The sequence below is a fragment of the Giraffa tippelskirchi genome, chromosome X, assembly GCF_054371585.1.
Source record: "Giraffa tippelskirchi isolate mGirTip1 chromosome X, T2T-mGirTip1v1.2.pri, whole genome shotgun sequence".
Classification (NCBI taxonomy): domain Eukaryota; kingdom Metazoa; phylum Chordata; class Mammalia; order Artiodactyla; family Giraffidae; genus Giraffa; species Giraffa tippelskirchi.
In genome coordinates, this window is record NC_137289.1 from 132,733,030 (window position 1) to 132,752,841 (window position 19,812).

Below are 19,812 nucleotides of genomic sequence, written 5' to 3' on the forward strand. Positions count from 1 at the left end.
TTCAATTCCCAAACTGGATGTTTTTAACTTTTCCTGCTATGAATTCAAACCTTTCTCAGGGAAACTGCCTACTGCAAGCCCTTCAAATTCTCCTCCACTTCCTCCTTCACAGGGCCTCCATCTTTTGACAGCCCTTTGCAACTGCTTAACACCCTTGCAATTCTGCTTGACAGCAGACTTACCAGCAAGTTCAGCACATCTAAGAGGAGCAGGAGTTAATGAAGGCTCCTTCCTTGAGGCCGGGGGAGCAGTTTTTCCTGAAGGAGCTGCCTGTCAATGTTTTTAAATGTTTAGTCAGTTAGACCTGCATACTAAAAATATGCAACTGTCCTACCCTGACCAGAGATAATGACAGTTCCCATTTATAAAACGATTTTATGTATTATTAATGTAACAGCTTCAATTATTTTACTGTTACCTAGGTTTACAGGAAAAAAAACCCACTTGTTTCCAGGAAGAAAATGATTGCATTTAGCACAGTTGTAATACCTATAATAAACACATACCAGTTACTACAAAATTTACTATGAAAAAAGCAGGCACATGCTATTTTTGAAATATATGAAACTATATAATGAAACAGGAGTCCTAATTTAAAACAAAAACAAGAACAAATTCAAAGGCATTTCACTCACATAGAAAAGCAACAAAATAACTTTTAAGCAGTAATGTAACTCAGGACTGAAGGTATTTCCACACACTATACCTTGCGGGTGTGCACAGAGAAAGGATTCAGTGAAGCTCCACTACATCTTCTCTTTTTTGGTATTATTACAGGTGGTGGAGTTATCTGTGGTGTCTAGGAGGGGGTAGACAGACATTCACTGCCTTGCTTGGTTTACCACAAGACACAAAAAGTACATTTCTTCCCCCAATGAAGCCCAATGTGAGCAAAGCACTTTTTTCCCCTCCCTGCTCCCCCCACAGATCTATGTTCATGCAGTGAGGTTACTATAGCAACAATACCACAGACTCACTAGAAAATCAGAATAGATACTGACTCCACCCCTCATCAATTTTTTTTCTTTTTGAAACTTAACATACTTCTCCCTTACCCTTCCAGAATATTACATTTTAAAACTGTCAAGCCCGAACTACACAGTGTTGGTGTTAGTCATTTTAATTGAGGATCACTTAGAAAGAAGCACATCTCTAACTGAGTTCAGTCTTGCTGTGAAACAGCCCAATTGCAAATTCCAGTACAGCTGAACCTGTCTGAGTCCTACGAGGGACAGCTCACCGACTCTTCCCTCACCCCCACTTGGAATTCAGGACAAGGATCTCACGCCTGACTGTGCAGACTGACAGGCTTCAATCTATTTCGGGTACATACACGGCAGCAACTGAGTACAAGCAGCATGCCTTCCCAGCACTGACTCATGTGTATTCTGACTACCTCAAACACAGCCCCACACAGCCCAATCCACAGTCAACAGAGCCTAGAGTGGCTAGAAACTATTCACCTAAAATGGTGAGAAGAAACCAATTTGAAGGGTTTGGTTTTGGTTTGGGGGTTTGTTTTGGTTGGGGTTTTGGTGCTGGGGTTGTCACTGGATTTTGTTGTGCATTCTAGCAATAAGTCTGTTTCATATTAATTACTGAGTTGTTTCTTCAGCCCATGTTCACCTGAATATTTGACAACTCCTGGAGATTCACTTACCTCAGTGTTCATGCCCTGTAGAATATCACCTAACAGATTATCCTTGGACAAGTCAACAGCTTTCTGGAAATTAAAAAGGCAGAGAGAATGAGAAAGTCCTGCACTTCACATTTTCAGAGTAAGGATCAGGGAAAGGAAGAACCTGGCCAGTCACTCTTTAACCCTCACTCTGAGGACTTCTCTACTATTCACAGATCTTTACCACCACTGACCTGAACATAACTCCTAAACCCCAAGCCCCTGCCCTCTGTTTTCTGCTTCATTCCATAATCCTCCCGCTAATCACCAAAATAAACACAGTCAGTTCAGCTATCTGGTTTACTCTTTTATCTCCAAGTCATAACCACTGAGATAGGAGATGCCTCAATCTACCTAGAAATCTACATTGAACTTAGTGACTGAGACTGGGAAAGTAATACTCAAATATTTGAGTTCAAACATATTGGGACCTCCCTGGTAGTCCAGTGGTTAGGACGTGGCACTTTCACTGCAAGGGCCTGGGTTTGATCCCTGTTTGGGGAACTAAGACCCCACAAGCCATGCAGCGTGACCAAAAAATATACAAAAAATAAAAAACAAAACAAAAACATACTGGACATCTATTATCTATATAATCAAATGTTAAATATAATCAAAGATAAAGCTCATCTGGAACCAGGGGACTAGACTGGCAGCCTTCAGGAGATCATCTGTTTAGACCTACAGGGAATCTGACAAAAAAGTGAACTATGAACAAACAGGAATCTTTGCTTCACAAAGGAAGAGGCAAATATAAGAAAACATGAGACTCACATCTACGGTTTTCCTCCCAGCACTGGCAATGAACATTGATTTGATGTTGTTTGGTTTTGTCACAGCAGCCCTCTTGACAGTCCTCTTGTCTTTGCTGCACGCTTTATCATCTTTTCCTGTTGGAAGAGAATTTATTTAGAAACATGCAAAAGCAAAAATCAAAATGGAAGACCAAAAGCATGGTCACCTGCCCTCTGTATATGAGACTGACAAGCAAAATGTTAAAAATTCAAAACACAAAACTGAAATTTTATGCAAGGTACATAGGAAATAATCTTTTAAATGCATTGAATTCAGGGAAACTTGGACTGAATGTTACTATAAAAATGGAAGAAAGGCCAGTAAAATATCAAGATGAGTTATTGAGACTGTTTGATTGTTACTGTTAATGTGAATAGAAAGCTTTTTAAAAAGTGGGGTTTATTTTCCCATAAAAATAAAAGGATCAAGCTCATCTGGAACCAGGGGATTAGCTTTGCAGCCTTCATGAGATCATCATTTTAGTGTGATACTCACTCTGACAAGAAAACTGAACTATGAAGAAAGAAGACTACCGGTTGTGATACTGTAGCATCCTAGTTTCCATTTTATGAGGAACAGTAACTAGATATGGAACAACAGGTCCTAGCAACACTAAACAGCATGCAGACATTTGCTCCACAAAAAACAACTTGTACCATATGTTTTCTCTTCTGGGCATGTAGAAACTACCTGCAAACTCCTCTACTACTGTCAATTTTACTCTCACTTTCTGACTCATCCCAGAGCAGCCTGCACCTACAAAAGACCTAGAGTGAAGAGATAGCATAGTGTGGTAGTGGCATATGAATACACAGACAGATCAGATGAAATACAATATGGAGTCCAGAAAAAGACCAAACTACTTATGGAAATTTAACACAGAATAAAAGTGACATCTCGAATCACTAGGGAAAAAATGAACTTTTTCATAATTAGTGTTGGTTACTCATTTGTGGCTTCCCTGGTGGCTCGATGGTAAATCATCTGCTTGCAATGCAGGAGACCTGGGTTCGATCCCTGGATTGGGAAGATCCCCTGGAGAAGGGAATGGCAACCCACTCCAGTATTCTTGCCTGGAGAATTCCATGGACAGACGAGCCTGGCAGGCTATAGTCCAAGGGGTCAAAGAGTCGGACACAACTGAGCTATTAACACTTTCACCCATTTGTAGAGAAATAAATCAGTATAAACATCATACGGGAGAATTCCCTGGTTGTCCAGTGGTTAGGACTCAGTACTTTCACCACCAGGGGTCCAGGTTCAATCCCTGGTTGGGAAACTAAGATCCTGCAAGTCACAAGGTGAACTCCAAACAGACCACAGGTCAAAATTTTTAAAATGAAGTTATACGAGTACTTTAATAAAAAAGGAAAATTCCTTATAACCTGGCTGTGGGGAAAAAGTCTTTCTAACTATGATTCAAAATCCATCTGCAAGAAAAAAGAAAGGAATGATAAATGCAATTATATCAGAAACAGGTTTAAAGACCAAAGAGGAGAAAATTTTTGCAATATGTTTTGCAGAGAAAAAAAAAACAACTTCACTGGTATTTAAAAAAAAAAAATGCAGAACCCAAAGGGAATGTGGGCAATAAACATGAACATAGGGTTCATGTTAAAAAATATATAACTATGAAGTTTTATGAAAGATGCCCAACTTCATGTGTAAAAGAAATGCAAATGTTATTTCTCACATATTAGAGGGTCAAAAATTTAAAAGCTTGACAATATATTCTCTTGGCGAGGCCATGGTATCTAAATGGACACTCAAATGTTGTTCACAGGAGCGTAAAATGGGACAATTCCTATGGAGAAGAATTTGGCAATATCTCCTGAAACTTCATGTGCATGTACTCTCTAAGCCAGCAATCCCACCTCTACGAATTTTCCCTGAGGAAAATACCATATGCAGTTTTCAACATGGTATCAGCTGCAAGAGCTAATTACTGAAAATCTAAATGTCCACTCAAGAAAACCATCTGAACAAACCATGGTACATCCATCAATGGAATACTATGCAGCCCTACGGAAATGAGCAAGCAAGCAAGAACGCTAAGTGCTGACATGAAGTGATTTTCAGGATATCTTCTTAAGTGAAAAAGTGCCAAGTACAAAAGTATCTATAGAAATTATCTGTTGTGTAAGAAAGAAAAGGAAATTAAAATACATATACAGAATTCCATTTCTGGGCATATACCCAAAAGAATTAAAAACAAGTGTTCAAACAAAAACTGGTACACAAAACTTCATATCAGCGCTGTTCACAGTAACTGAAAGAAGGAAACAACCCAAGTGGCCTATAACTAATACAGGAATAAATGAAAAGTGGTCTATCCTTGCAATCTAATAGTATTCAGCCCTGAAAAGGAATGAAATACTGATTCACGCTGTAACATGAATGAACGTTGAAAACACTATGCTAAATGAAATAGGCCAGAAACAAATAGTCACATATTGCATGATTCCAACTCTATGAAATACTCAAAACAGGCAAATTCAGAGACAGAAAGCATATCAGTAGTTGCCAGAGCTGAGGGAAGGAAGACTGAGGAATGACTGCTTAATGAGTATGGATTTCCATCTGGGATGAGAAAATGTTCTGGTCATGAGTACAAACACTGTTGATGCACTAAATGTCACAAATGATAAATTTTCTGTTATATTTTTTTAATGTGCCTAAGGATACGAAAAGATATAGCACATTTGTGAAAAACATAAGACAGGGGAATTTAATTTTGTCAAGAGATCATTTGGAGCAGTTTGAAGAGAGAATACAGGCAATGGTCAAAATGTTGAGTAAACAAAACTCAGGTCCTAATAAAGAGCCTCAAAAGAGAAGATCAATACTGGCTTGACTAGCAAGGAAGGCTTCACTAAGGGGCTTTAATATCACCAGTCAACATTAGCAGGTATAAGACAGAAGGACAACAGGAAACAAAGAAAGAACAGGAGTCAACATTTGAGATGACATTTTTCCACAATTTTAGAGCTCTTGTTTTGGTTTGTTTAGGTGGGTTTTTTTTTTTTTTGGCCAAACACTTGTGGCATGCAAGATCTTAGATCTTATTTCCCTGATCAGGGATGGAACCCATGCCCTTGTGTGGAATCCTAACCACTGGACAGCCAGGGAATTCCCTTGTCCCTTTAAAAATGTCAGTGTCATGAAAGACCAGATGGGGAAGAGACGAGGGATGGTGCTGTTCTATGCTAAATAAGACTAAAGAGACATGAAAATCCAAGTGGAGACTGCACTTCTAAAAACAGCTATAAAAGGTATTATTGGACTAACTGGGAGATCTTAATCAGGATAAAATCTTAGATAATACCATGAAAATGGTACTGCAGCTAAGGAGACAAGCCCTTGTTCTTATGAGATCACCACTGAAGCATGGAGAGGTAAGTGTCGTGCTGTCTACAACTTAGTTTCAATAAATTCACCAAAAACAAAGTCTGTGTGTATATGTCTGGGAAGGTAAAAGGGGGACAAAGTAAACAAATGTCACAAAATGTCAACAATCTACAAATTAAGGTCCAGACTTTCTGAAAAGGGTGAGAGAGTCATTTCCTAGGCAGGTTGATAAGAAGTCTAGGGGTCCCCATGGAGAGAGGGGTCTGGAATTCTCAAGGAGGAGAAAAAGGACAAACTTTTTTTTTTTTTCCTCTGCATTCCTTAGTCTTAGTCAAATACACAACTCAGTTTAAACTCTGTACTAGGGATTATACAACAACAATGTATCCAGCTAGAGGACAGTTTCTCCTTCCTGAAAACCTTCTGACTAATCCTGGTATCTCAGAATGTATATTATGGGAGTGGGTCTGGAGGATCTTTCTATTGTCAAAGGCTAATCCTGTTATCCTAAAGTGTAAATTATGGGAGTGGGTCTGGTGAGGTCTTTACAACCTCCAGACATTCTTTTGATTCAGTGTAATAATTAATTAGAAAATATATAATTCCATTGCTAACACTAACAAGGGGGTACTCTTTCTGCCCCCTTCTGATGCCTATGTCAGAAGCTTTCTCTATCCCTTTTATACTTTAATAAACTCTATCGCACAAAAGCTCTGAGCGATCAAGCCTCGTCTCTGGCCCCGGATTGAATTCTTCTCCTCCAGAGGCCAAGAATCCCGGCCATCTTTTCATGGTCCAGCAACCACCTTTCATCTTGAGGGCTCGTCCAGGATTCTTCAGGACAAGGTAAGGATGCTTGGAACTCGAGTTCTTTGTTCTCCTAGCGAACACATTTTCTGCTGTACTTTACTAACTCTACGGTGTGCTTGTGTGAATGAATGACACGCCCTGCGCGAAGCAGTGAGGAAGGAGCCCTGCTCCGTGGTTCTGCAGTGACCTCATACGGCTTATGGCAGAAACCTGTCGGGGGTTTATAGCGACCTGCCAATGCCAAGAGGCACCTAATGTCTCCTTTGGGGACCCACCAGAAATAGGCAAAGCGTGTGGACCGAACTCTCCTTTCTCAGTCAAAGTTTTCAGTCTCTTTGACCATTTCATAACTCCTTGAAAATCAGAAGTACTAACCTATCTGTCGGGTCATAGACTTTCAAGGGACTTGTGATCTATGCTGTTACTGTGTACTGTGACTTAGGTCCCAAACTTGGGGTTGGCAGTCAGGAAGCGCTTAGCCTCGCTAGGAATCGAAAGTCTGGAAGCTAGATGGAGCATCTCTGAGGTTAAAGGTTACTCAGACTAGAACTGCAATGGGTTTTTTTCCTTTGGTAGTGCTGGCTCTTAGTGGACCAGAGGAGGCTCTTATACTGGTGTGGTGACGCTTGGAAGGAACATCTCAGTTTTATGTTCGTATCGGTCTTATTGTGGTCAGGAATATACTCAGGGTCGTGCACAGGCACTCAGGTGACGAATGTCTCCCCCAGCAGTCTTGGCCTGGGAGGCATTCCAAAAGGTTACTCTGACTGCATCCCGGGAGGCATCAGAGGCAAGTAAGGTTTTAACAGTGAGGAGCTGGATGTCAGTCAGGGATGCCATCAGGTCTACCCCTGGTGCATCCCCACCCTGTCTCGGTGGTAGAACCGGGAGGGACGAGTACGGTGCCTGCGTCGGTAAGGGACAGACCAAGTCCGACCAGGAAAAGAAAAGCTTTGGTGTAAAGTCTGTCTACACCCCCATCTAGAGCACGGAGGGACGCCTCTGGTAGAAAGAGGGCGCTGGTCGCTTTTTTTCTCTTACAGATGGGAGCTAACAATTCCAGCCTCACTCCTTTGAACTGTATCCTGAAAAACTGGGATAGATTTGATCCCCAGGGCTTAAAGACGACACACCTGGTCTTCCTATGTGATACTGCATGGCCGCGGTACCCACTGGAGGACGGCGAACGGTGGCCAGTTGGTGGGTCTCTTAAGTATAATACTGTTTTACAATTAGACCGGTTCTGTAAACAACAAGGGAAATGGGTAGAAGTAGCATATGTGTTGCCCTTTTTCTCTCTGCGAAATATGCCAGACTTGTGTCCTAAGGGTATAGATTTGGGTGTGACACCTTCAGCTCCCTCCTGTCCTCCTACTTTGCCCCCGTACTCGGGGCTCCCAACTGAACAAACTGAAAGCCAGGGAAACCCCCCAAGAAGGGCTGCCTTGGTCTCAGTGGAAACCCAAACTGAGATTCGAACTGCCCAGGCAGAGGTCCAAACACCTCCTGTCTCAGTACGATCTCGGACTACTCTGGTTTCAGTAGAAACTCAGACCATCGAAGTAAGAGATGGGATGGAAGACAGGAGACAAGGAGATAAAGAAAAGCAGGTTTCTCCAATCTATCCCTGGGATCTTATGCGCAGAGCAGCCAGAGAGACTGAGGAACAGCCGCACAAGCTGTTGCCTCTTCATGAAGCACCCACCGGGAGAAATAATCAGTCTAGGAGAGTTAATAAACCTTTTTCTTATCAAGAAATACAAAGAATTAAGGAGGATCTGGGAGACTATTTAGAGGACCCAGAAAAATATATTAGAGCTTTTAAAGGTGTTACTTTGCTTCATGACCTTACTTGGAAGGACGTGATGAATATCTTGGGACAAACGCTGACTCCTGACTCAAAGAGTCGAGTTTTGGGAAAAGTGGTTGCTTACGGAGATGAATGGCTTGGTAATGAATCAGTAGGAAAGAGGGAGGACGAGATAGCCGCCCTCCCCACTGGGAATCAGGCGGTCCCAACTATAGAACCAGATTGGGACTACAACACAGCTAAAGGAAGATGGGATCAGAGTCATTTTGTCAGGTGCATTCTTGAAGGACTCAGGCAGGCGCGTGCTAAGCCTTTAAACTATGGCAAATTGGCAAACATAGAACAGGAGGAGAAGGAAGCTCCTGGTAAATTCCTAGATAGACTGAGAGAAGCCCTTCGCAGATTCACTGAGATTGATCCCGAAAGTGAGGAGGGAAAAGCGATCTTAAAAGATAGATTTCTCACTCAGTCGGCTCCAGATATCCGCCGTAAGCTATTAAAGCGGGCGTATGGACCTAACAAGTCTTTAGATAATCTGTTACAACTGGCTCAGACAGTCTATTATGGTAGGGAATATGAGGAAAAGAAAGAAAGATAGAAAAAGACAAAGGAACAGGTGGAAGTCTTCTCAATGGCTGTAAGAACTGTTCTTAAACAGCCTGAGAAAAATGCCCAGAGGGACCCAGGTGAAAAGGGATGGGTTTGCTATTACTGTGGAAAGGAGGGGCACCTCAAGCGAGATTGCCCTCAGGCATCTAAGCCGCCCCCAGCTCCATGTCCAGTCTGCGAAGGACCACGCTGGAGGAGAGACTGCCCCCAGAGGCATAGGTTTCAGGGGTCAGACTCTCAAGACAATCAGGACTGAAGGTGCCCCAGGGTCCCCACACAAGCTCCCGTCCTAATTACACCTGAGGAACCCTGGGTATTAATAACTGTGGGAGGCCAGTCCGTCAATTTCCTTTTAGATACTGGGGCAACTTACTCCATGCTTACTGAAGCCCCTGGCCTACTTTCTTCCCGCTCCGCTTCCATAATGGGACTGTCTGGATGAGCCAAACTGTGTTTCTGTCAGTTGTGACTGGGATTTGGTGCTATTTTCACACGAGTTTCTGATCGTGCCAGAATCGCCCTCACCCCTTTTGGGGAGGGATATACTGAGTAAGGTCCATGCCTCTGTTTTCATGAATATGGAGCCCTCCCTTTCTCTCCCTTTAATTGAACAAAATGTAAATCCTATAGTACGGGCTGATGGAAAATCTGTGGGTCAAGCACAAAATGTTATTCCTGTAGTTGTCAAGCTCAAAGACCCGCACTTATTTCCACATAAGAAGCAGTATCCACTGAAACCTGAGGTTAAGGAAGGGTTAAAACCCATCATTGAGAATTTAAAGGAGCAGGGACTATTAATTCCCTGTAACAGTCCATGCAACACTCCTATTTTGGGTATAAAGAAATCAAATGGTAAATGGAGACTAGTTCAAGGTTTACAAATAATAAATGAGGCTGTAGTTCCTTTACACCCCGTGGTGCCTAATCCTTATACTCTATTGTGTGAAATTCCTGAACGAGCCAAATATTTCTCAGTAATTGATTTGAAAGGTGCCTTCTATTCAGTGCCTTTGGCGGAGGAAAGTCAATTTCTATTTGCCTTTGAAGACCCTACGCAGCCAGCTTCTCAGTTTACCTGGACAGTTTTGCCCCAGGGATTTCGTGATAGTCCTCACTTATTTGGACAAAGTTTGTCACAGGATCTACAAAACTTTAATAGTTCTGAAGTGGTGGTATTACAATATGTAGATGATATTTTGCTCTGTGCTGAGAGAGAGGAAGCTTGTTCACAAGCCTCAGAAGAATTTCTTAAACTTTCTGGCAGGCTGCGATTACAAGGCATCAAGAGAAAAGGCTCAGCTTTGTCAACAATCTGTTAGATATCCGGGCCTAATCATATCAGAAGGCACTAGGGCCATAGGCCCTGAGAGAATTAAACCTATACTAAATCATCCCTTACCTATGACTTTAAGACAACTGAGAGGATTTTTGGGAATCACAGGCTACTGTCGCATTTGGATTCTGGGTTATGGGGAACTTGCCTGGCCTTTATATAAACTTATAGCTGAAACCGGAGAAGGCAATGGCATCCCACTCCAGTACTCTTGCCTGGAAAATCCCATGGACGGAGGAGCCTGGTAGGCTGCAGTACATGGGATCGCTAAGAGTCAGACACGACTGAAGCGACTTAGCAGCAGCAGCAGCAGCATAGCTGAAACTCAGCAGGCCCAAACCGACAAACTGGTTTGGTCTCCAGATACTCAAAAGGCTTTTAAGGTTCTTCAGACTGCTCTCCTGCAAGCTCCTGCTTTGACCTTGCCCACAGGGTCAGAATTTAATTTGTTTGTCACTGAAAGAAAAGGTATGGCCTTGGGAGTTTTGACACAACTCCAAGGGCCTCACCAGCAACCTATTGCTTATCTAAGCCTAGAATTAGGTGTAATTTCACGTGGGTGGCCCCACTGCCTAAGAGTAATTGGGGCAGCGGCTTTATTAGTACCAGAAGCTTTAAAAATAATTAATGGATGAAACCTTACTGTACTGACTTCTCATGATGTGAGCGGAATCTTAAATTCTAAGGTTAATATTTGGATGACAGACAGCAAGCTTCTTAAATATCAGTCATTGTTGTTAGAAGGACCAGTAACTAAGCTTAAAGTTTGTGGAAATTTAAATCCTGCCACTTTCCTTCCTGAGAAGGAAAATGAAACACCTGATCATGATTGTTTCCAATTTCTTTTTTTTTTAATTTTATTTATTTTTTATCTTTTGGTTGCATTACAGCATCTGGGATCTTAGTTCCCCAACCAGGGATTGAAACTGCATCCCCCAGCATTGGAAGCGCAGAGTCTTAACCACTTGACTGCGAGGGAAATTCCTGTTTCCAATTTCTAACTTTAAACTATGCAGCTCGGGAAGATCTAATGGATACCCCATTAGACAATCCTGACGTGGAAATATTTACAGATGGCAGTTCTTTTGTTCGAGATGGAAAGCGTAAAGCAGGTTACGCCGTGGTGACTGCTGAACAGGTTTTAGAAGCAAAATCTCTCCCCCAGGGAACCAGTGCTCAGTTAGCGGAGCTTGTGGCTCTGACCCGAGCTCTAGAGTTAAGCAAAGGGCAGTGGGTAAATATCTACACTGATTCTAAGTTTGCTTATTTGACTTTACATGCTCATGCTGCAATATGGAAAGAAAGACAGTTTAAAACAGCAACAGGAGAACCTTTTAAGCATTTCAGAGAGATCGAGAGAGACTTTTAACTGCTATATATTGTCCTAAGGAAGTAGCTGTTATGCATTGCAAAGGGCACAGCAGGGAAGGGAGTAAAGTAGCCGGAAGGTAATCAGCTGGCTGACTGTCAAGCCGGAAAAGCGGCACTTTACAAATCCCCTTCCCTACAGACACCTTTGATCTGGACAGGTTCTGTAGAACAGGAAAAACCGCAATATACTGAGAAAGAATTAGAGAGATATGAGAAAAGAGGAGCAAAGATTACTGATGAAGGGTGGTTACAGTCCAAGGATGGACGACTAATAATTCCTGAAAATGTTCAATGGAAAATTCTTAAGGGTTTACACCAGAGTTTTCATTTGGGTGCAGAGAGTACTTACCAGATGGCTTCTCGTTTGTTTGAAGGTAAAAATGTAATGAAAACTTTAAAGAACATCATCAAAAGGTGTGAGGTTTGTCAGAAAAATAACCCAAAGACTGAAAAGATAGCAAAATCTGGATTACAACGAGGTGGAAAATATCCTGGAGAGGACTGGGAAATTGATTTTACTCATATGCCAAAAGCTAATGGATATTCTTGCTTACAAGTTTGGGTAGATACTTTTACGGGATGGATTGAGGCTTTTCCCTGTCGTAGTAAACAGGCTAAAGAGCTTATAAAGATTCTGATCCATGAAATTATCCCCAGGTTTGGGTTGCCACGGAGCCTTCAGAGTGACAATGGCTCCGCCTTTAAAGTTGCTGTAATTCAGGGGGTGTCTAAAGCCCTAGGAATAGAATATCACACTGTTCCGGGAGACCCCAATCCTCAGGAAAGGTTGAAAAAGCTAATGACATTATCAAAAGACACCTGCACAAATTAACTCGAGACTCAGGACAATTGGATTAAAGTCTTACCCATAGCTTTAATGAGGGCTCGAACTGCCCCCAAAAAGGAGGGACTGTCCCCCTTTGAATGTATTTATGGAAGGCCTTTCTTACGCACAGACATTGTTATAGACCCTGAAGCCTTGGAATTAACTAATTATGTAACTCAGCTCTCAGCTTTTCAACAGGCATTAACAGAACTCCAGGAGACGACTCCTGACCCAGCCTCTGAGTCAAGCAAGCCTCTATTTGAGCCAGGAACCAAGGTCCTCATCAAAACATTGGGGTCTGGTGGCCAATCCCTTGAGCCCCTCTGGGAAGGCCCTTACCCGGTTATTCTTTCTTCTCCCACAGCTGTCAAAGTGCCAGGAATTGATTCGTGAGTACATCACACTCGAGTTAAGAGGTGGCACCCTGACCAGAACTAAGTGGCTTCATTTTATGTCTTTACTTTCTGTGCTCTGACTTTGTACTTTTCAGATGGGCCTGATAATCTATGTGAGCCTACTTCCGCTGACTCCAAAGATCCTGAGTCTGCCGTTTGATCCTCAAGACAATGCTTTCCTATCCTGGGCTCACTCCTATGCGGCATTTCATAATCGGTCTAACTGCTGGGTCTGTGGAGCACTCCCCTCTTCATCAGTGGAAGGTTTCCCATGGTGGACATCTCCACTTCAAGGAAAAGACTTTCTCCAAGTCTGCGAATACCTTCAACAACAATTATATGTGATGCCTCTTCTTCATCCGATGACATCTAACAACCCTAAAATGGACTGGTGCAACACTTTGTACTTTAACTATGGACATAACGTGACTTTTAATTTTGATTATACATTGTCTCGGTTTAATGACTATTTCACCACACATAAGGCAGATAGGTCTGGATCTAACGGTTTTTTACCTGATGTTTATCAAATATGGGATGAGGTTATATGGCTAACTCCTGAAAAAGGACGTCTAATATCTACTGCCCTTATATGCTGGGAACAAATAGCACCATCCCTAGAAGTTAGTCAACAACTTAATTATAATGATTGGAAACACTTGGGATTTTTGCCTCAGGAAACATGCAATGTAATCATTCCCATGTTTTCCAACCCCAATTCAGGTCCTCCCCTTGTCTGGCCAGGCACTGATTGGGGCTGGATATCTCGGTCGCGTTGGCTTGCTCCAAATGGGACTTATTGGATATGTGGCTCTTACCCATGGGCATGGCTTCCCCCTGGTTGGATAGGGAGATGCACCCTAGGTCTAGCCTTTACTCATGGCTTTATATTTTCAGAGCTTCCAGAAAAGCCTGCTAATTTACCCCACCTTAAAACTCGGTGGGCAAGGTCTGTATTTCACTGGTATGATTATTTGGCTGCAGTGTTTGTTCCCTCTTTGGGAACTACAGATGTTACGCTACGAGTGGATGCTTTGACTAATTTTACTCAACAGGCATTGCAAGATTCTCAAAAAGCTATTTCAGCTCTTAATGCTGAACAAGCACAAATTAGAAAGGTGGTTTGACAAAATTGGCCTTAGATATTCTGACAGCTGCGCAAGGAGGAATTTGTGCCATTATTCATACCCAATGCTGTACATATATACCTGATATGAGCACTAATGTTACTCATTTTACTAAACACATGAACAAGATGATTGGGGCTATGGATACTCCTGAAGCCTCAATGTCCTCACTTTGGGAGACGTTAACTAGTTCCCCATGGTGGAAAACTATCTTAATTACAATAATTCTGATTGTTCCATTTTTGCTGTTTGCTCCCTGCATCTGTAACTGTGTAATTGGATTTGTTTCTAGTAGCATGAAGGCTTTTAAGTTACAAATGGTTGTCCAAGCTCCTATGAGTGCCACAGCCTCCTCCAACTATTACTTGGGGCCCCTGGATCAGACACCCTCAACATGAGGGTTAGGCGAATAGGTTGCCTCAACAATTTAGGGACCATGCCCCTAAACAGCAGGAAGTAGTTATGGAATGAAAATGATGCCCCTTTCCCTTGGCAACATAATTCTCCCCAAAGAAAAGGGGGGAATGAGAGAGTCATTTCCTAGGCAGGTTGATAAGAAGTCTAGGGGTCCCCATGGAGAGAGGGGTCTGGAATTCTCAAGGAGGAGAAAAAGGACAAACTTTTTTTTTTTCCTCTGCATTCCTTAGTCTTAGTCAAATACACAACTCAGTTTAAACTCTGTACTAGAGATTATACAACAATGTATCCAGCTGGAGGACAGTTTCTCCTTCCTGAAAACCTTCTGACTAATCCTGATATCTTAGAGTGTATATTACGGGAGTGGGTCTGGAGGATCTTTCTATTGTCAAAGGCTAAACCTGTTATCCTAAAGTGTAAATTATGGGAGTGGGTCTGGTGAGGTCTTTACAACCTCCAGACATTCTTTTGATTCAGTGTAATAATTAATTAGAAAACATATAATTCCATTGCTAACACTAACAAGGGGGTACTCTTTCTGCCCCCTTCTGATGCCTATGTCAGAAGCTTTCTCTATCCCTTTTATACTTTAATCAACTCTATCGCACAAAAGCTCTGAGCGATCAAGCCTCGTCTCTGGCCCCGGATTGAATTCTTCTCCTCCAGAGGCCAAGAATCCCGGCCATCTTTTCGTGGTCCAGCAACAACCTTTCAAGAGCACAGATTTCAGGCTTTGTGGCCACATGTCTCTTAAGCTGTTGCATATTCTTCTTTCCATTTTTCTTCTTTTTATAAACACTCTTTAAAAAGGTAAAAGCCATTCTTAGCTTGAGTTATATAGTACAGGTATGATTTCCTTCTGAGGTAAGGCAAGTCATCATGGTGATGGGTGTACTACTGTGACTATACTAAAAGCCACTAAAATGTTCACTTAAGGGGAATTGTATGGTATGTTAATTATATGTCAGTAAAGCTATTCTAAAATAAACCAGCTCTAAGTGGGCCACAGAATGTTGGCCAGTGATCTGCCACTTGGTGGTAATAATGAACTAAATTAAAAAAAAAAACAAATACGAAGAAAATTTCCACCTCTCATTTTACAGGAATGAAATCAGGCTTGTTGACTCAAAAATTTTTTTTGCCAATGATTGTGATAGCTATGAGAATATAATACATTCATTCATATCGTTTTAAATTTCAATTAAACAAAGCAAGTTGACAGAAGCTCAAAGCCTTGTTATGGTACTGTGCCTCTATCAAAGAGCTAAAATCCTAAGTAACTTCAGCAGGAATGAAAAGACATCACTTACGCTTGTAGCCCTCAAAATCAGCAAATCTAAAATGACCGCAGCACTGAAAATTCCAAAATAAGTAAGACTAAATTCTTTAGATAAAAGAGATGTGAAACTTCATTTCCTGGTTGTTTTTGCTTTCCGTGTTTAATTTTCTACATAACTACACTTCTTTCAATATTAGAACATTTTCTATAGTCAAACACAATTGTGGTAGGTCCGTTTCCCCTGAAGAAACTGTGTCAAAGTACCGAGTCATCTGAAATTTTAGACAAGTTCTTAAATCTCAAAATGGCCCTCTTAAAAACAAAATGCAGGTACCTTTCTCATGGGAATCAAGAGCATCACCTGCAAGGTCATCATCAAAAATTTCCCGGCCATCCTCCACGTAGCCAATACCATCTGCAGGAACAAAATTTCATATTAGGATCAAATTTCTAAATGTAGCCAATATTTTACCCATGACAAAAAAATAAAAATCCCCAATCAGATGTTCTCCTGGTCCACGTCATTTTAAAATGTAGCAGAATCCTGTTCACCAAAAGTCAGATGAAACACAGCCCTCACACAGGTTTTCTGAGTCAAAACCAAAGGATATACAGCTGACCCTCACACAACTTGGGAGTTAATCCATGTATAACTGACAGTCAGCCATCAGTATCTACAGCTCCTCTACAACTGCGGATTCAAACAACCACAGATGATGTAGTACTATGGTATTTATTATCAAAAAATAGCCACACATATAAGTGGATCCAAGCAATTTAAATCCATGCTGTTCAAGGATCAGCTATATACTATGCCTATTTAGGTGAACTAGGAAATAATTTGGCCCACAGGATCAAAGTTTGCCACAACAGGATGCTTTACAGTACTTCTACTCTACCAGAAGAATAAAAAGAATCAAGATCACCAGAAGTCCAGAAAAGCAACTTAGTCTGCAAGTTCAAGTTGGGAATATAGCCAAGTCCAATTACAGAAGTAGGAACATAAATACAGTGGCAGGCGCAGTCTACACCCCCTTTCTCTGCTGCATGGTTGGCACTCACACACCCAAGAAGTCACATCCCACAAACAGGAACCACCAAGCTTTCCACAAGGGCTATGAGAACATGGGGACCAGCCTCTGTCTACCCAGGGCTTTCCACTGCCCAAGGCACTCTTCCTGAGTACAGTCTTGTGTAATCCTCACAGCCATTCTGTGACATATTTTCCTCTACCCCATCACATGGAGACAGGCCACAGGTATGAGATTCCTCCAAACTCCTACATGGTCACTTCCTGGAGGATTTATACTATAGTCTGAGGTATATGTCTGGTTTCTCCAAATTGCCCCTCGATAAAACTTTCCATTGTTCTGTTTCCACACCCTCAAATCATGCATTTAAGGAAAATCCAAACCAAAGGTGCCTTACCTCTATCTGCCCAAGCAAAGCAGCAACTCTGCTGCATAAGAACTTATGAAAAGCTACTGACACAGTGTCTGGCAGGTGGCTTCTTCCCACATACCGTCATCCACAATCCAGTCGTCATCCTGGCGGGCCTGGACCAGCTTCGAGTACTCTTCCTCATCAACTTCTTCATAAACACTCATGAAGTCCTCTACCTGCCATCATACAAGTTTGAGAAAGCTCAAAGTGGAGTGAAAGTGTTAAACAATTCTGAGGAAAAAATTGTCAAATTCAAAGTGGAATGGCAGCCTGAAGGAGTTAGCTGCAACCAAATCATGAGTTCTGACATTCAACACCACTGCAGGGTTTTCCTTAAATAGACATCAATTAACTTAGTATTCCTTTTAGGTGGGTGTTAACATACGATATTAAATGATTCCATTAGCATAATACACTTGTCACACCATCAATTACTCATCTACTTCATAAAAAACAAACTGAATTATAGCCAATTCTTCATTAGCTGCTTTGGGGATTAGTCATTTGTAATTTCGAGATTGGTTTCTCCTGTACTTGGCAAACCTGTGAGACATGCTGCCTCCCTTTCCACTAGCTGATGGTGCCCCACAAGAAGACAATAATCTCTGTAACTGTTCAACCGATCAAATGAAATTCCAAAGGAAAATCTTCCCCATCCACCCCCCTCCAAAAACCAGGAAAACAAACACAGTCTGTATTCTACAGGTGCACTACAAATGGTTTTAGAGTGATCCTTGTTTGTATTACCACTGATCCCTAACCATTTTGGGGTGTTAAAAACCGAGTGCAAGTACAGGGTGGCAAGACCTGTAACTACACAGGCTGCCTGACCATCAGAAGGTCAGAACTCCACGAACTACTGACATGAAGAGAAGAGACCGCCTAAGCACAGTTAAAGCACAGACAGACACACACCACTGCCACAGCCGGCATGGTGACAGGCCATTAATGTCCCAGGTGAGAATTTGGTGGGCCAGTTATCAATTCCCCCATTCTCTTGACATTTCTGCCTTTCCAAGTGAGAGGTGGAAGAAACGACCAGCTGCATCTGAAGACCTAAGACTCTAGGGGAAAAAACACCTGTACACAGAGCTTTGAGAACCTGATGGGCAGAGTTGACTGGATTTCTGCCACACCTACAGGGCTTATAGTAATTGCAAGATTAGGCTTAGCCGTCACCTCCTGTTTAATTTGCTCTACAGGGATCACTGGCAAATACTGATTAGGCCTTTGATCACCTGGTAACAGAAATTACCTGCCCTACCAAATTAAGTTTTTTGACAACCCAAGCACAAACTGGTCCAACTAATATTACTGTACTGACCAATGTTCCTTCCCAGGGGAGAGGGAACTGGCAAGGTTAGTTTTGTTGCCTGAAGTTTATTAGGCATACTCTGCCTCTCATTTAAGCAACTCATTTAAAGACTATCAAAAAGACACCAGAAAACTATTTTTAAAAATCATTTTGAGTTAAAAAGTCATTTTGACTCGATCTCTAAAAACATTGCTTACTGCTCAGCTTGAACTCTTAGAGCCATGCCATTAACATCAGTGATTAATGGGAAATCAGTCACACTGTGTCAACATCTGAAATGCCCCACAGAACTCCTTTACAGAACTACCTACATTAAAAATGCTTTACTCATGATTTACTGTAATCCTTTTAGCAACCCTTCATGATCCGGTTGACTCCCTTAACTTGAAGGAATGGTGTCAAATGACAAGAATCCTCTTCTACTTGCTTAATAGCCCAATACAGAACGGCCATGGTTAACAGGCATATTCTCAAACCAGGCTGCCTGGGTTCCAATCAAGGCTCTGCCACTGTGACCTCAGATACCTTCCATGCGAAATGCTGTTAATCGTAGTGTCTAACTTCAGATGATTATTGGAAAGATTAAAGAACGGAACATGTTTGTTAAAGCACTTAGAACAGTGTTGAAAAACTGCATTAGTTGCTGTTATTATTATTTTCTCAATTAATGGCTTTCCAGCCGTGAGGCTATGAAGATATTAATATTCAGGGAGCACCCTGGAGGTGAAGCTCGACAACGCTGTGCAGAGGGTAGCCACTCTGCTTTTTTACCAGGCCATCAATAGTGGGTAGAAGGAAAGAGCCAAAAGGACATCACATTCAGTCCCCCACGCAGGACACAGCAGAGGGGAGGTTCAAGCCCCCACCAGGATCCCCTTGCATATGCAATTACGAAGTACAGTTCTCTCCAAGGAGAAGCAGTGCTCAGTCAGCTACACTGCTCAGCACCTCTTAAGTAAACCAAAAGCATCTCAAAGTTCCCTCAAAAGAGCCATGGAACTCAGCAGAGATGCAGTGAACTTAATAAGGCAAAAAAAATACATGACTACTTTCATTTCAGGATTTTAAAAGCATCGGTAAGGTACCTCACAGGACCTTTAAGGGGTGAGTAGTCTCCCATAACCTGTAAATCTGCCTCATGCCCAAGTGTGCTTGAGATTAAGAAATCACTATTATAAGAAACTTGAAATATATGCATATTTCTAATCAGCAACAAAGCTGACATAAAATTACCTACAGGCTATGAATTAGATGAA

General features: G+C 41.9%; 1 protein-coding gene and 1 long non-coding RNA gene across 10 annotated transcripts in view; one reads left to right on the top strand and one right to left on the bottom strand.

The window, feature by feature from the left end:
* The window catches only part of POLA1 (DNA polymerase alpha 1, catalytic subunit), a 390,759-nt gene that overhangs the window by 365,566 nt on the left and 5,381 nt on the right, over positions 1-19,812 (bottom strand). For all 9 annotated transcript variants that reach the window (XM_081567915.1, XM_081567913.1, XM_081567916.1 and 6 more), the window contains exons 3-8: positions 17,321-17,417; positions 16,133-16,213; positions 2,453-2,568; positions 1,661-1,723; positions 707-799; positions 183-270 (exon numbers count right to left, since the gene is read on the bottom strand). In XM_081567915.1, coding sequence (XP_081424041.1) covers positions 183-270; positions 707-799; positions 1,661-1,723; positions 2,453-2,568; positions 16,133-16,213; positions 17,321-17,417 — 538 coding nt within the window. The remainder of the gene's footprint in view (positions 1-182; positions 271-706; positions 800-1,660; positions 1,724-2,452; positions 2,569-16,132; positions 16,214-17,320; positions 17,418-19,812) is intronic.
* On the top strand, positions 5,493-15,590 carry LOC145537148 (uncharacterized). Its single transcript, XR_014076237.1, has 3 exons — positions 5,493-6,667; positions 7,675-7,831; positions 13,071-15,590. It is a non-coding gene; the product is annotated as an uncharacterized LOC145537148 (long non-coding RNA).